Raw genomic sequence first — 17,839 nt, forward strand, 5'->3', positions numbered from 1 at the left:
TCCCTCGTTCAGAGTTTTATCTTGTGTAACAGAGTTTTGTAACCCTACTGTCAAACTTCTACCTTGTCGTCCCCAATCCTGACAGAGTCATATTTTTCCTCTTTCGTGCAAGTGTAGAACCCAGGTCAGCAGGCCTCTGACCGGGGCAAGAGTAAGAAAATTCTTATTTTGATACACGTAGTTTGAGACTACCAGACGTCACGTAAAACACTTTGGACTACTCTAGGTTCACGATGCCTTGCCGACTTCTAATTTTTGGCACCAGTCTATGATTGGGTTCGCACCCTGGTTTACAGGATTAGAGACAAATATGGATTTTGTGAAAAGAACTTTCGGAATAGCACCAAGTTGTTAGTTTTGGTATAGTTACAAACCATATTAAGGTTTATAAAAGTGTGGGGAATAACGACTACCATATTACAAATTACATTTTTACAAATTTATATACGTACGTTGTGTCCTTATATAAGGTAATAATCTTTAATCAAATAATATGATGTATGACGCGATGGTGAAACCCAAAAATGAATTTCTCGGTGAAAGGTACCAATTTCCTTGTGGACACTTTATTTACACATCCTTTTACTACTTATGTGATCTAAAAGTTTTTTTTATATGTCTTTATATGTGATGTCACCGTAGACCGCAGCAAAAACAATCTTTTACAAAGTGGAAGGCGTATTTTTTCAGAGCCGTGCACTGGAGGGCGCACACTGCATTTGTGCCCCCTTTGTTCCCCCTCTCGCCGGCCACATTGCATAATTTATTTGTACCTAGGGTTACGATCAAGCTGTGTCTTCTGTGTCTTCTTCAAGTTGTACTTATAAGCTTACGTATACTGCCCTGGTGTTGGAATAGTAATACTCGGACGATCCGCAGGTTCTCTGGTCCTCGGTCGGTTCCTAATCTTTCTTATTGCGGTAGCCTCTCTTTAACTCGACACCACTACTCCTCTTTGGTCACCTCTTGACCCGTCGATAGAACCACTCACTTCTACATTTTCTACTGACTTCAGTGTTTTTCTAATGAGGGCTGAAGGCCCTCCAGCTACTCCTACCCCTATTTTGTTTTTTTCTAATATTTGCAAGAACATTCTCTAGCTACTCCTACCCCTTTTAACCTACCACTTCTGTCCTTTCATGAAACCTCCTACACGCACAGACACACACCTCCCTACTCCTGCATACAGGCCTTGGCAGCTGGGCCCTCAACTTTCTTACACATGAAGTTACACTATTTGAGGAAGACACTGGGCTGACACTGTACCCCCCTTAACATTACACTTATTTTACTGAATACAAATTACACTTTATATTTTCTAAACATTTTACTCCAACCACTGCAGCCTATTTTAAATTCTGACTCTCTCCTTTGTGTCCCCTTGTTTTCAGGGGCACAGGCTTCGGCTTCTGCAATGCCATGTGTAAGCTGGCGGCGGTGCTGGGCAACCTGATCTTTGGCTCTCTGGTTGGCATCACCAAGGCGATCCCCATCCTGCTGGCCTCGTCTGTGCTGGTTGCCGGCGGGTTGGTGGGGCTCCGACTGCCAGACACACGGGCCAATGTCCTCATGTAAACCTCCACACAGGACAGAGTGTTGTTTGCCAGGTATTTACTCAGTTTACTGAATAACAATTCTTTAATGGACTGATTTATTTGAAGCTGCCATAATTTTTGTATTTATTATTTGCTGAAGAATGTTGACTGTGTTCTCAAACAGGACAAGGGTGTGTTATTATGTTATTTCTGAGTAAAAACCTGGTAAACAATAAAAGATAATGAGTTGCAGTTTGACTTCCCAATGAGCTGTAGATATAAAGAGTTTGGAGAAAACAATGAAAGGTTAGAAATGTACGAAGTGTACGTGGCTGGTTGCCAAAGCGCTGGGCATTCATGCAGAAATTAAAATGCTACTGCTCAGAAACAAGTAAGAATTGTCGGTGGTGATGAAACTCTGAATATCAGCAGCTCATTAGCTGTTTTCACACATGCAGCACACAAATATGTGTAAAAACTGCAAAAGGCTTGGACTTCCCACTACCTTCCACTTCAAAATCTCTATTAGATGTACTCAGATTAAAGGGATAGTTTGAGCTTTTGGGACCCATGATTATTCAAAGCTCACATTAGCAGCTGCTTAGCTTAATTTAAAGACAGGAAACACAGGGAATAGCTAACCTGTCCGATGGTAAAAAATCTGCCTATCACATTAAGCTCACTTATTTACCTTTTTTCATATCATCCTGTACCAAAAAAAAGTAGCTTGACCATTGGTCATTTTATGTGGTTAGGGGCCAGATTTCTTGGTCAGTAACTTTGCAGTGCTGTTGCTTTTCGAACAGATTTACCCACAAAATGCATAATTCTATTAGTGAGCTTCCGAAGTGCTGATAAGTATATTTTGTTACTTTAGTTTGAACAGAGCAAGGCTAGTTGTTCTCCTATGTTTCCAGTGTTAGTGCTAAGCTAACTAGCAGCTAGCGGTAGCATAATTACATTACAAACATTAGGAGTGCTTTCGCTCAATTGCATCCAACTCTGAGCAAGAATGCTAATAAGTGTGTAAAGTTCAGGTAAATGTCAAACTATTCCTTTAAGTAAAACAATATTTTTAACAAACATTTATGTGATCAGACTTGTTTTTATGTATATTTATATATTTAATAATTTATGATTGTTATTGCCAGTGTGCTTTTTCGAGTTGAAAGGCCAGACATTGAAGGTTCTTTTTTTCCTCTGTTATTACACCTGTGATTCCATATGATTGGCGACGTTCAAGCCTTTTGCTGCACATTTTAAGAATGACAAGGCCATAAGAAAAATATATAAATAAATAAAGTAGTTTAGTCAAAACCGGCAACTTCAACAGTTACATTTCTAAAGTGAAAAAAAGTTTACATTTTCTGCTTCGTAGAGCAAGAGACTTTTGGGATTTGAAACCTGTTTGTCTGAATGCTTCCTTTCTCCCTCTTTCGTGTCTGTGTCGTGTTTCGTCTCGTGGCGCCGAGCTCACCGCGAAGGGCTTTGCTCTCCGTTGCAATCCAATCTGTAAAAAAGGAATTTATACGCTGTTGAAATCTGCACTCCTCCCTGTTTTGGTTTATTGTCTCACTGTCCTGGTGTATCTTTCCCAGTCTTGCCCTCTTGCTTTGTTTAGCTCCTCCTGCCTTGCTGCTGCTCCCCCATACAACTCAAAGGCCTTTCTCAAATGTCGTGCCTCTTTCTCCATTGAGCCCGTCTCTTCTTCCAAACCTTTGCTGGAAGCTTTGCTGCTCTGTCCTGCTTTTTATCGGCTTTGCATCTCTTGATACTGCAGTGTTTATGAGTGTGTGTTTGAGTGTGTGTGCCAGACAAACCCTGATAAGATCAGTGAGCTTCTTTTTTGTTTTATTTTCTACACCAGGGAGTGTTTTTTGGAAGATTTTAACAAAATGATGAAGTGAAATTAAAAGCCATGCTTAAATGATCAGTTCACCCAAATTCCCCCAAAACATGCCATGCAAACACTTAATGTGGATCTCATCAAGACAGAGAAAGTCATTTGGATTTATCCTCTAGGGTCAATGAGTGTTTGTACAACATTTCATAATAATTCATCCAATGTTTCTTGAGATATCTCACTCAAAAGCAGAAATGTCAACCTCATAATTGAGCTAGAGTAAACGTCAGGGGATTAGAAAAGTCATTAGAATCCACCTTCTGGAGACCATTAATGTTTGTTCAACATTTCATGATAATTCATGTAATATTTGTCAAGATGTTGACCAACATTTCCCTTCCTTGAACAACACCTAGATGTACTTTTCTAAAAAACAGTGTCCCTACTCTAGAAAACCCACATACATATTTCCAGAGGGATTCTTTTATCTGTAAAAAGTAGATCCCATGAAAGGAGTGAGGTCCTTCAGATGAGCTCAGATGTTGTTTCTGGAAAGAGACACTGTTGAGATTTTCACCAAACAATATGTAACTCACCTTCATTTAAATGAAATGCTGGGAGAAACCTCAGAGACAGATATCCGGGAAAATACAACTACAACTAGATACTATCTCTGCTAAGTAAATACAAAAATATGTTTTTTTGTAATTTGGGTGAACAGACCCTTTAAAACCTCTAATGAATGGAACTTTTGCTGCTACAATGTTTAAAAAAGGAAAAAAGGTCATTTGTAAAATATAAAATGTTATCTTCTGGGTTTGCAAAATGTCAAATAACACAAAACTAAAGTACTGTTTATTCAGTTCTTTTTTGTTGCTTATATCATATTTCTTACTCTGGAAATGTGTGCGGTACATAGGCTCCTACATGCAGCATTTTCAGTTTTTTTCTTACTGAAATGCAATTGTTTTGAGATCTGGTTTCCTGATGTTTGATTCTTTATCTCCGTCCAACATCCCCCTCCACCTGTGCAGAAAAAACTCACTGTTTGCAAAAAGAAATCCTGCATGTTTGTTACTGAAGTCCTTCTGTTGTGTGTGCTTTTTCCATCTTGGTGTCTTCGCTGTTCCTCTGCGAGGGGAAACAGACATGCGATTCCCGGGTCAAAGGTGAATGTATCATTCTCGTGTGTCGTCAGGTTGGTTGTGGACAGGTGTTCATTATACTGAGTTGACTTCTATGTCATTGTGAAAGGGCATGCCAGTGTTGAGATGACTGTATGTACTACACGATGTTACCCATCAGGGGTGGTCAAATCTGCTTTTTGTTGTGAAGGTTTCCAGGCAGATTCATCATGAAGTCACTGAAGCAGGAATGACATTTCCAGAGTTATGACTTTCAGATTTTAAAACCTCTGCTGTCAAACAATATGTGAAGGTGTGTGTAAAAACAATAACCTGTCCTTGATATGATTTATTTTGTTAAGAAAAGGCTCAAGTGAATGCAGTGTAAAGGTGGATTCCTCTGGTGTCTACATATTGAATAAAGAGTTTCATTTGAATAGCTGTCGGGCATTCATTGTGCAAGAATAAATATGGCCTCATTCACTTACACCAGCAGATGGCGACATTTATACAACATTAACCATGTGCGCTTATGAGGTGCTTTCTATATGTCTTTAAAATACGCTAATTCAAAGATTTATTGGACAAAATAGCAGATTGATTTTTTTTCCAAATTGGTTGAACCTTTAGATTAACCCCTCAATTTCAATAAAAAAAAAAACATGAAGATAGCTTGTGCCTCTAAACTGAAATGTCCCAACATTTGCTGCATTCATTTTCTAGACAACATTTTTTTTTTTAACATATTGTTAAAAACTTAAAGGTCACATGTCATGCTTTTTTGGTTATTACCCGTCCCCTTGTGTGTTATGAAGGTTTTTCTGCATGTAAACGGTGTGCAGAGTCACAAACCCTCAAAGTACACCCTGTAGCGAGTAAAACTCTAAAACAGAAAATACCTCCCCAAAACGCCTCGTTGGTGAAACGTCATCATGACGTCATCATCCATTTGATTCCTCCGGGTACGTGCTTCCGAAAGCACGTACCCGGAACTAAATGGGCCTTCAAGTCTTAATGAAACAGACTGACTCAGACGAGACTGAAATCTTACAGAGACATCTTTATGAAACTGTGTTTCATTAAGACTTGAAGGCCCATTTAGTTCCGGGTACGTGCTTTCGGNTAAGCCATGCTACTGATGCTGGACAGTTTTTCAGTGAGTGCACAATAAACGGCAACACTCATTAATGTAAATAAACAGCCAAATAATGGATCAACGCTCTCTGTCTAATATGTTCGCCAGCTGTTAGTGTTGTTGCATAGCAACCACGTCGCACTATGTTTTGTGCAGAAGGCAACGGAGGGACTATTTTATTTTGAACATCATTATTTACTAATAAAAACTATTTAAATTAGAGTGTGTATTTTTATTTCATATTGCCACACTTGGTAACCGTTTTATAAAAGCAATAGCTTACTTCAGGCCGTGATATGCTCATTATATCACAGCTAAGGAAGGGGGTTGTCGACCCTCCGATTCGCGTGGGGCCGAACCACGCCCCTTAGCTGTGATATAATGAGCAACGGCCTGTCGTGAGCTATTGCTTAAATAACTAAAGTAGTATTGATAATATAGTAACGTTACTGGCAGGACTGTATACTGATCCATAACAGAAACTAATGCGCAAGTATCAGCCGTATCTCGCGTTACCTAATGCATCTTCACACTACGGTGCTGTGTACCGGAGGGGAGACGCGAGATACGGCTGATACTTGACGATCTGGCGGAGAAAGGTTGTGGAGCCTCCGTTGATATGCCGTTGTAAATGGCTTGATGGAAAGCAGGTGTGTAGTCGGGGAGGGTGCACAGCTGATTGCAGCAGGTGAGTGGAGGTGGAGCCAGGAGTGACAGCCACCACGCCCACACAAACAATACAGACAGGGGGAAACAAACAAACACAAAAGGGAGACGGCTGGAGCAGTACAGCCACTACAGCGTTACCTAATGCAACTCCACATTACGTCTTACGGTGCCGTGTACCGGAGGGGAGAGAGAGCAGCGAAGGGGGGAGAGAGAGAGCAGCGAAGGGGGAGAGATGTAATACGTTTTCTTGATAAAGCTGTGGAGATGGAGTATGTGCTGCAGGGAGGTGGATGCACAACGCACCCAGTAACGAACGCTAGCTCCGGTCCTTTTCCCGTTAGGGAAACTGTGGACTCGATGCCCTGACAGGCTTGAGTTTGTGCAACCTGCACAAACACAAGCTCACCATGATTACAAATGGTGAAATGCAATGTAAAATTACCAAAAAAATACCAGCTCACTAAATCACAACCGCTCAAACCAACTACAAACTACTACCGCGGATTGGGCAGAGAACGAGTCCGAGAAAGTTAACTCCCCCATGTAATATGACGTGTTTGACGTATGACGTTAAAAAAAAGCAGTTTTTAGTAGCAGAGCTAAAAAACGGCTCCTTTTCCTCTGAATTCCTGCCCTTATGTCTTGTAAAACATATCAAATCCTGCATTAACATTTTGAATTGTAATTTTCAGGCAAGGTTAAGCATAAATGTAGTAAAATAAAAAACCTGCAAGTTGCTCTTTAAGCACCAGAAAAGCACAAGAATGGTTCTTGAACCGGTTTGGTTTATTGGCAGCTTGCAAACCACTTAAGAGTACTGGAGTTTGGTGCTGTTGCTTTGGTCTGGATCTGTGAGCTAACCACGCCCCGTTCATTTACATATAAGGAATGGAAAAGTGGCATTATGAAATACAAGTCCCCTGAAATAAATAAATGTGGCATTATGAAATACCAGTCACCTGAAATAAATAAATGTGTCATTATGAAATACAAGTCCCCTGAAATAAATAAATGTGTCATTATGAAATAAAAGTCTCTTGAAATAAATAAATGTGTGATTATGAAATAAAAGTCCCATGAAATAAATAAATGTGTATTTAAATGTTACATGTATACATATGTATTGCCTCATTTATTTATTTCAGAATGTATTTCATAGGCATATTTATATATATATGTATTTATTTAATTATTTATGTATTTATTTAATTTTGGCTTCAATGGCATTCCATACCAATCAGCATTCGGCCGGCCTGTGGAAGTCCCTCCCTACTCTGGCACCATCATACGTAATTTGTTTTCTCTAACGTTTCTTCAGATATAGCGGAAAACCATAATGTTGCTTCCTAGTTGTTTGTATGGGAGCACGGCTCCCATACAAACAACCTTGATACTTTCAATATTGCAAGCTAAACACTTTCTCATGTAACTTTTCCCTTCGTTCCTGTCCTCCCCATCAAAACTTGGGGGAGGTGATTGGGTCTATTTATTCCAAAGTCACAGCCACATAAATGAGCACAATAAGCTTATAATGTAATCATAAGAATCAGTCTTTCTAATGTTATATACAAATAGACTCCACAGACACAAACACTGAAGCTGCAGAGAGTTAATCCTCATCAACTCTGCAGATAAACTAAGTTTACACTGAAGCTGCAGAGAGTTAATCCTCATCAACTCTGCAGATAAACTAAGTTTAGAGACTGCAACATGTGTACACTCAGAAATAGAAACACTAAAGCGTACCTGCACTGGAGTATGCAGTAGCTCAGGTGATAGAGAAGCTGCTCCGCTGTAATGGTTGACGGTCCCATGTTTCATTTTAACCATCAAAGCATGCAGGTCATTCCTTAAAAATTCACAAATGAAGGATATCATGGTCACAAATGAAAAGCCAGAAAAAAACATAGTGATGTTATTAAACTAAAATAAGAGATAACTAATTGAAAACCTTTAATATAATATTTTAAGTTTATCTATGCATCAAATGATCTGACAAAAGTTTGCCCACCCTGAATTTAAAGTTTAATAGAATTATTAAGGTAAATTAGCCTTGGAAGTACCACATTTTCTGGAGGTTGCGAGTTAAAACTCTCCTGGGCTGTGTTTTCATTTGCTTCGACAAACCTCAGAGGACAGTTTCATAAAGATGTCTCTGTAAGATTTCAGTCTCGTATGAGTCAGTCTGTTTCATTAAGACTTGAAATGATGACTCATATTTCAGTTCGAATGTATCAGGATTGCAGAGGAGAAAAACTTAATTCAATTTTAAGACTTCTTTAAAAAGAAGACTAAATATTAAAGGGATTTAAAGGTGGGGTATGTAATTTATTTCAGAAACACTATTCCATGGAATGCTCTTAACGTCCCGATAGCAATGAATATATGAAATGCTTTGACCATAAATACAAAAAATGAATATGTGGAAGCCGTGTGTGGTGTCTAGACATTTGTGTTAAGTTAATTTATTTAGTTCAGTCCTTTTGTCTTTTGCTTTGTCTTGTGATTTCCTGTTTTATTTTGTAGTAACCATTCCCTCTCGTTTCAGAGCATTCCTGCCCTTGTGTGTTTTTCCCTCCAGTGTGATTGTCAGCCCCTCCCTTAATTGTTAACACTGATCATAATTCCATTGTTGAGGTATACTAAAATAAAAAAATACTGTGCAATTTTCCAAACTAACATTGGTTTCGCATACAGCATCTCTGTAAACTATGTGTATTCAGCAGTATTCACTTTCTCCACTAAACGGCTTGCTGCAGCTCCTCCCCCCACATTGGTTTTGCATACAGCATCTCTGTAAAGTATGTGTATTCAGCAGTATTCACTTTCTCCACTAAACGGCTCACTGCAGCCCCCTCCCCCCCCTCCTCCGTGATTTCCTTGTTTAGCGATACACAGCCAAACTCAACCTGAATACACACAAAGTCACAGCCGAAATAAAAACAATAAGTGTGGCTTGATATTGCGTAAGAAAAAGGTTTATAGGTTGATAAACCCTGTGAGAATGGGTCTGCAGAGAGAATTTCGCGCGATCCCAACTGTCTGTTATCAGCCTGCAGCCAGGGAGGAGAGATCAGCAGGGCTGCCTGCACTGAGTGTGTGTGTGTGTGTGTGTGTGGATTGGTCAATTTGGACCAATCAGCGGGGGCATAACGTAACGGCTCTGCGGACGTAACGTAACGGCTCCACGGATTGGCCCATTTTGAGGAATCAAATGGATGATGACGAATCAAATGGATGATGACGTCATGATGACGTTTCACCAACGAGGCGTTTTGGGGAGGTATTTTCTGTTTTAGAGTTTTACTCGCTACAGGGTGTACTTTGAGGGTTTTGACTCTGCAGACCGTTTACATGCAGAAAAACCTTCATAACACACAAGGGGACGGGTAATAACCGGAAAAGCATGACATGTGACNCGAAGACCATGAACAGATCAGAGATGGAGAGGAGGAGGAGGAGGAGGAGGAGGAGGAGGAGAAGGAGGAAAAGATGGCAGCTCCAGCACAGCAAAGTCAGGGCATTCCAGCGGCAGAAGAGGAGGAGGAGAAAGAGGAAGAGGAGCACCACAGGGAGGTGAACCACATTCTGCCCATTCCTGATGTGCCAATCCGCACCAGCACCGCCGCCGCTCAGGGAACTCACTCAGAGGCTGAACACCACAGTTTGCTGCAGGACTACAACTCACACAGGGCCAGTCCCCCCCGGAACTACAACTCCCACAGTCCCCTCAACAAGTACGACTCTCACAAACCCAGCCCGCCTCAGAGCTACAAGCAGAGCCCTCCTCTGAGCTTCAGCTCGCACAGGGCCAGTCCACTGGAGGACTTCTTTCCCAACCTCAGAGGCCAGAACTTTAAGATCCACAAAGCCGGCTCCTCCGTCTCCCCTGACGTCATCGAGGTGCGCTCAGACAGGTCCGAGAGGGACTTCGATGACGTGGACGGGGACGACGAGCTCGACGATGACAGCCTATCACAGCGCTCCACCGTGACGGACGAGTCGGAGATGTTCGACATAACACGAGGGAACTTGGGCCTGCTGGAGCAGGCCATCGCCCTGAAGGCAGAGCAGGTGAAGCCCTCCGGGCCCAGAGATCTGCTCCGAGCCCCGGACATCCTCCACCAGCGCTACTTCACCATGGACGACAGGCCCAAGCACCTGGACATCATCCGCAAGAGCTACTTCTGCAAAGGTAGGCCAGAGCTGCTGCAATAGGTGTGCAATAAATCAGGGACATTACGCCCACTTTATTTATGTCTTGTAATGTAAGCATCACATGGCAGTGCTGCTGCAAGCAGGGTCGTGACCTTGATGGTGAATTCAAAAACACTCTAAGACAGGAGACTCACCTCCTGATAGAAGTTGGAAGAAAACTTGAGAAACAATTAAAGAAAGAGTGAATTGTTCTTTTCTTGCAATAAAGGCAATTTAGGCAATGTTCTTAACAGGATTTATACCCATTTGGTGTCCGTCCACTATTTCTAAAGATAGAGCCAGAAGACCATTGTTATTAAATGTTATTTTATCTTTATAGAACAAGGAGCATGCATACAATTACATTTTTTCTTAAAAAGGAAGACAGATATATGACAGATAATAGCTAAAAGCTCATTTCCATCTGCCGTCTTCGGACAGGTATACACGTAATAATCAACAAACAATCAACATTTCCTATAAGACTAACAATTAAAACAGATCAAAATATAGATGTATAAAACATAAATACTAGTACATTTGTCAATTTAACTGTAACTTTACAATCCATCTAAACTCAATTCATCTAATCTCAAATTACAGTAAAAATAATGTTGGCAAGACTGGTGGCCCAGTATCCATATCTTTGCACTACTGTAAAAAGATTAGCTTAGCTTAGCATCAAGACTGAAAGCAGGGGAAACAGCTAGCCTGCCTTAATCAGACTCAATAACAACAATTATGCCACACATTTGGTCACACAATGTTCTGAACCAGCAAAAAGTGTCACATGCTGAAAATACATTTGGATTGAGTATACAAATAAACACGTTGGACCAAATAAACAGCGGTGAGTCACAGAGCTGTGTTTAGATCTCCATTGTGATGTGGATGAAGTGGTTCCAGCTGAATAGACTAACAAAGAGAAGGTGCTTAAAGGTGACCTATCATGCAAAATGCACTTTTGTACTTCTTTTATACATGAATATGTGTCCCCGGTGTTCCAGGGAACTCACCAAGTGTCAGAAAACACAACCCTCTCTATTTTCCTCCATACCCAAATCTCTTAAAAAGGGGCTGCAACGGATCTGATACAGACTGATCGATCTGATACAGACTGATCCAGATTTGAACACTTCTATGACGTCACAGAAGTGGCGCTCCGGCTATTGGGCCAACTCCACCAATCAGGAGGAGACAGCCACGGACATTGCCGTTCGAATGCGCTGTAGTACATATGCCAGGCCTGTAGATGGTGCTGTTCTCACAGAATCAGCCCATGCAAAGACAGTGTTAAATTGAGCGACATTTCGCTCAATTTAACACTGTCTTTGCATGGGCTGATTCTGTGAGAACAGCACCATCTACAGGCCTGGCATATGTACTACAGCGCATTCGAACGGCAATGTCNCCAAACCGGGCTATGGCCCGTTAGATAGATATGGTCATAGTCACGTGCCGAGCGCCTAGTTCATTACCTCACTGGGCTGTCATTTTATTTGTATAGAGAAATTGGATGACAAATCCAATCAAACTCTCAATTAATTTATCGAGTGCACGAACTTAAGATTGGACTTTCACACACCAAAAAAAAGGCGAGTGGCGACGTACGACTAGTACGTTTCGACGGCCGAGCTGAGCAGTCGTCGTCGACTAAGAGGAGAAGAGGGGCAGCTAACTGAAAAAGTGAGCGCAAATAAGGTATAGCTAGTCATAGGTCGCATCAAAATACTCGATTACTTAGTACTGATGGAACGAATAATTTTGCTAGTGGCACTGATTTGTGAGGCTTCATGGCCCGAGCTAAATACTGGATGGCCCCGGGCCATCGGGCAGTCCTTAATGTCGAGCCCTGCACACACAGGACAGATATCAGCTGTCTGGACAGGACCGATAGCCAGACAGACTGAGAGGCTCAGTGAGGTGAAGGACTGACTGTTTAGATAGTTCACTTTAGTCTAAGTTAAAGGGTCTCAAACGGTTTGTTAACAATTTATGTAAACAAATATTTCCAAGGCAACCTTTATAATTATTGGGATGAATAAAAACAGGTTTGAAATCATTCCAGTGCATACTATAGGACAGTAAACCAGAAATATTGTTTAAATCTGGAGAGATTAAAGAATATACATAAATAAATAAATGTTAACTGGTAAAATAAGAAATAAATGAACAACAAAAATAAAAGAAGTTACATTTACTTGTTATTGGCTATGTTAGGTTATTGGTTATGTCCACATAATTATTTGATTATTAACATGTAAACCGATCTTTTCGATATGGGTGTTTAGAGTTGTACCCCTTAGATCTAGTCTCTGGCAATTCAGCTCAAAGTGCACCAGATTGAAGCATTTTACTTTATAATGTTGAAAAAAAATCTTCCCCTCTGACCCCCCTAGAGGATGTGATCCCCACAGCACCCCCCATTTGAAACATATTCCCACGGCTATGCAAATGTATCAAGCGTAACAGTGCCAGATTTAGCTTTGAGCTAATTTCCATCCGCAGTCCCTCACTAAGATCAAATCTGAATTATTTTGTGTTGTGTGGAGTTTGGTTGACAAACAACAACATTTGAAGACAACACCTTGGGCTCTGGGAAGAATTGTTGGCATTTTCCCCACACTTATTTAGACCTTCCATATACGTCGACAAATCAATCGAAACTTAACATTGTTTTATTTTATTTACTCGTTATTTCCGCCCTGTTTTATACAGGACTACAATTCAAAGTTATTTTAATTCCCAAAGTTCAAGGTGACGTCATTAAATGCCTTGTTTTGCTGGACCAAATGTACAAAACCCAAAGATGTTCAATTTTAAATTATCTTTTGAAAAGCAAAGCAACAACCCTCATATTTGATTAATTGAGAAGTTGAAACCAAAGACTGAAACATTAACGTTAACAGCTGATTTAGTACACTATTCTTTACTACTTTACTACTTTATATACAGTAAATCATTGTGAATCATACGCTTTATACCAAGATGTATTGTTGTACAAAGTATATAGCCCACATCATTCAATCTGTCCTATTAAATACACTGCTTTAAATGAATAAAAAGTGAATGAAAGTCCTCTTACCGCTGTTGGCTGCAGCCGAGGCAGCACAGGCTCCGACCAGAAGCAACAGCAACGTTTTTGGACACATTGAAAAGATGTTGATGCTGAGATAATGAAGCCTCAAAAACAGGAGATAAAATATTGAATATCGGTAATCTGCGTTTAGGTGTTTCTCTTGCCTCCTCCGGTGTGTTTCTGCGGCTCCTCAGCACCAGAGAGTGACACAGAGCTGCAACCCGCCCACAGTCCGCAGGTTCTTCAGCAGAGACATTCCTCTGCTCTGAGGTCAGCTTCCCGGCACACAGCAGCAGACACATCCAAGGCGATTATCCAAATGACCCATAAAAAAGACCAACCATTGGCTTTGAATAGGGAACCTTTTTTTAATGCGATAGAAACCAGTGTGGCTGCAAAAAATAACAACACAATGGATTCTTGAGAATTCATCCAATCACTCTTCACTTTAGTCTGACAGTGCAACATACCATTTATGTAATCCGATGTTGCCACAAAAAGATAATTAATTACGGTTATAATGAGGTATTTACTATTAAATAGCTTTTTTCAAAACGTTAAAGTGGATAAGTGCTTCACAATAAGAGCATCATAAGCAGCATAACTAACTACAAAAAGAAAACATCAACAACAACAAAAAGGCAACCAAGTGAATTTTGTTTTTAGATTTTATTCCAACAAATTCTCTGTCTTCATCTTAAATCACAATCAAGTTTATTGGTTTACAAGTGATTTGCTTTGGTGTCTGGTGCAGAAAAAGCCCTGATCTCAGAACATCCAATGCAAATCCAAACCATGCTTGACAAAATAAAGACTTACAATTAAACACTTTAATTCCAAAATATACTTTTAAGTAGTTAGTACATTTTAGGTAAAAAGAAAATCTAATGCAATGTTCCTGTAGATTTACATGTATTTTTGTCTATACTTAGCAGAGGTGTTGTTGGAGGCATCAGTGACTCTCCACCTCGTGTGAGTATGTTTTCTTAGTTGAATTACACTTTACTGTTTTATGTAAAGTTTAAAAAAAGTGTTTTGCATTAAAACTCAGGTTTATTACACATAAAAAGACATCTATTAGAAAACAGAAGCTAGCAGGAACTGAATTGGGCTCACACCAGGATAGAAGTATGTAGCCTATTGTATCGATATGATTTCCATGGTGTTGTTTCTGAGTATCAGAATACAGAGCTGAAGTAATTTGTTAAAGTCTGTGTGAGATCCAAACATCCACCCACACACTTTCAAGGGACAAAGGAGGACAGCATGTCTGAGGAGAATCCCTGGAGATGCTAAAGTAGGCCTACTTCCTGTTCGCAGCCATACTTCAAATTAGATAAAGAGTACATTACAGAAAAAGCCATTTTTAGAGCACATACTATTTGTGGATGATGAGCACAGTTTGTTCGACCCTTTGTGATTATTTTTGTTACAACAAAACATTCCTTTAAAATGTGTGTATCACAGTGATCACCACTTTGAACAGAAACCAGCTGTGGCGTCTTTTCCTTTTTTAGACTTAAACTATTTGTTTACTTGCTTATGTAAACGTTCAGTCTCTAATGGCCTCTTCTCCAGAAAAACGCACATGGTAACTATTTACATGTTAGCAAATGGCAAGAGAGTTCCCACTGCTTCTGGTACAGATTAAACAAGCTGAAGCCTTACAAGCATTTACCTTCAGAAAAATGGGGGACAGAGAAAGTGTGTATTAGAAATGAAGAGAAATGTGCTGGGTACTTTCTCTGAAGGGCCAATGACGGGGCAGGATGGGGTGGGATTCGTCTGACTCACTCATCCTGAGCTTTGTATCCACCGGGACTTGATATCTGAGCTCACAGACAGACAGACTAAACCCATTTCCTCACAAAAATATTTGTCACAATGATCTGTTCTCATTTTTCAAACAACTTCTATAACGCGCAGACGGCACAGTTAACTCCAATTGAGATATCAGATTATTTTATGCTTGTCTATACGTTTTATTTTAATGCTTGTTTATATGGAGTTTAGTTTGCCAGTTTTGGACATGAGCTTATTCACTTACTAAGAGATGAGGAGATGGTTATATGTGAAGCTCGGGGCCAAGAGCTGATTAACTTAACTTCTCATACAGACTGTAAATATGGAGGAACTGTCAGCCTTGCAAGCCCAAAAATAGAAAACATATACCAGCACCTCTAAAGAACACTGATTAGCATGCTATATCCTTCCTGTCGTCCAGTTATCACTAAGAGTTTGCAAGGCCTATACGTCGAGGCACGATTAAGCCACCGATCCAAGCCTTTGACTTCAGGAAATAGTCTGACATACTGTATATAGGTGCCATAACCAGTAACTTGCTGTTGTTATTCTCTTCTTTTTGTGCAGATTAGTGACCTTTGAAGGTCCTGGTATACATGTTGTTACCTGAAAAGAGACCGGTTAGCTGTTGTCAGTCTTAATACTAAACTAAGTTAAGCTAACTAAGTGCTTGCTGTAGCTTCATGAGATAAAAGATTCATGTACACAAACTGTTATCAATCTTCTTATTTACACATCAAGCACTTATTGAGCAAAACCATTTATTTAGAGACATATGTGTGTCCATCTAACAAATATAACAGTTTTAGCTCTGCTGTTGGACTCATCCGAGAAAGATATTATACTTTACAGCTGCTAAATATTCCATTATTTCTCTTTAAATGTAATAATAATGTGTTTCTTATGCACTAGGTCTTAATGATTGTTTTAACAAAACCCCCTGAGTTGCTTTTTTGTTGAAATATGCCATATAAATAAACTTGCCTCGCTTCGCCTTGCCTTGCCTATATTTTACCAGCTGGTAGCTAAACTGTTTTCAGGAGTTTGAAGCTGGGCAGGAAGTGTACTGTGTTTATCTGAGCTTTTTCTTTTAGCCTTAGATAGCCATAAACAACGCTATGGGAGCTGTGGGAGTAAACCAAAATAGTAGAGCAATAAAAAACCAAAAGAATTAGAGCAGAGGGAAACTGCATGGAGCATTTGATTTGCTAATAAGATCTGAATTCATCACCCTAAACAACCCTGTTTGTATAGAAATATTCATTATAGCCATTTTTTATTATTTCATCAGAGAGTGCAGCTGGACATGGTGTCCACTTTGGAGGATATGTTGTTCGTGCAGCCTGGGCGGGTCTAAACTAACATGAGAGCATTCCGGCTCAGAGGAGGAGGCAGGATACAGACTGTGGGAGATTAGGTCCAAAGTGAAGTCAGTGGCAAAGCTCCAAGCCAGTGTGATTCCTGTTGTTTACTGTCTTCTCTTTGGCACATTGTATTGCTCTCTGGGCATAGTCCAGTCCAAACGGGCTCTGAATTCAACTGCTGGGGAAAGGGACATACAAAAACAAGGAGGTGAACAATGAGGCAAGCACAGAGGATGTTATGCCAAGGCAAAGTTGAACCTCTCAGTGGGTCAACACAACAGGAATCCTTAAATCCACAAAATCTATGGCTGACGTAAATGTTATTTTTCTTTAATACATTCCTTAGAGGAAAAGAAAACACAAAGACATTCAGACAGGGAGAGTGAGAGAAAGAGAGCGAGGTATTCTGACTTTCTGAGTTTACCATCTGTTTCAGATCCAAAACTGAAAAACCCAAACCAGCTGTCAGGTTTATGACGATTTAGTGTGTGTATGTGTGTGTGTGTGTGCAGGACAGAATGAAATAATGCTGAAAGAGGAACTTTGTGGAATTAGTAAGAAAACGAGTCTGGTATTACAGTTTTTCTCGATTGCTAACACACATTTACTTATAAATTGCTCAGTTTCTCAGAACACTAAACACAAAAAACCACACACATAAAGTGCAAAACACCTAATTTCTCCTGCTAAATGAAGAACTGCACTCAAAACTACATAAACACTTACCAAATGCAAACTTTAGCACCAAATATAACACACTTCATTCAAAATACTGGATAGTTTGACCACCCACTGCTGAGCATAATCTAAAGCACCCTCATCTTTTATGGGCTATGCTCTGTACATAGAGGTTTCTGTAGAGAAAGATTGTTTGAGTATACAGAAATACAGTAAATGAAGAAATACAAATGAGTTGTTGAAAAAAAATCATATTTTATTCAAAAATAACATTGTGCAACATGCATCTCAGCACATAGTTACTATGCTTCGGATCTCTCTAAGTGTGATGGCATTGTTTGCCAAAACCCAGTTGACTCTTTATTTCTCCACCGGCCACCTTCCAATTCCTAAGTTAGTCCGTGTCCTTCGT

At 40.1% G+C, this 17,839-nt stretch overlaps 2 protein-coding genes across 2 annotated transcripts in view; both read left to right on the forward strand.

Annotated features, from left to right (window-relative positions):
- Nucleotides 1-5,220, forward strand: part of LOC104965422 (synaptic vesicle glycoprotein 2C-like) — a 34,187-nt gene extending 28,967 nt beyond the window's left edge. The window contains exon 10 of the mRNA XM_010794378.1: nt 1,392-5,220. Coding sequence (XP_010792680.1) covers nt 1,392-1,575 — 184 coding nt within the window. The 3' untranslated portion in view covers nt 1,576-5,220. The remainder of the gene's footprint in view (nt 1-1,391) is intronic.
- Nucleotides 5,221-9,774: 4,554 nt separating this feature from the next.
- On the forward strand, nt 9,775-12,173 carry LOC104965005 (myelin transcription factor 1-like). Its single transcript, XM_010793943.1, has 2 exons — nt 9,775-10,526; nt 12,162-12,173. The coding sequence occupies exon 1, from the start codon at nt 9,799-9,801 to the stop codon at nt 10,522-10,524; it is 726 nt and encodes a 241-aa protein (XP_010792245.1). The 5' UTR covers nt 9,775-9,798; the 3' UTR covers nt 10,525-10,526; nt 12,162-12,173.
- The last annotated feature ends 5,666 nt before the right edge of the window (nt 12,174-17,839 follow it).

This window comes from Notothenia coriiceps, unplaced genomic scaffold (genome assembly GCF_000735185.1).
Source record: "Notothenia coriiceps isolate Sejong01 unplaced genomic scaffold, NC01 NC01_scaffold00037244, whole genome shotgun sequence".
In the NCBI taxonomy this organism is placed as follows: domain Eukaryota; kingdom Metazoa; phylum Chordata; class Actinopteri; order Perciformes; family Nototheniidae; genus Notothenia; species Notothenia coriiceps.

Excerpts from the sequence above, each read along its gene's own strand:
- LOC104965005 (XM_010793943.1), top strand. The coding sequence starts at position 9,799 with ATGGCAGCTCCAGCACAGCAAAGTCAGGGCATTCCAGCGGCAGAAGAG.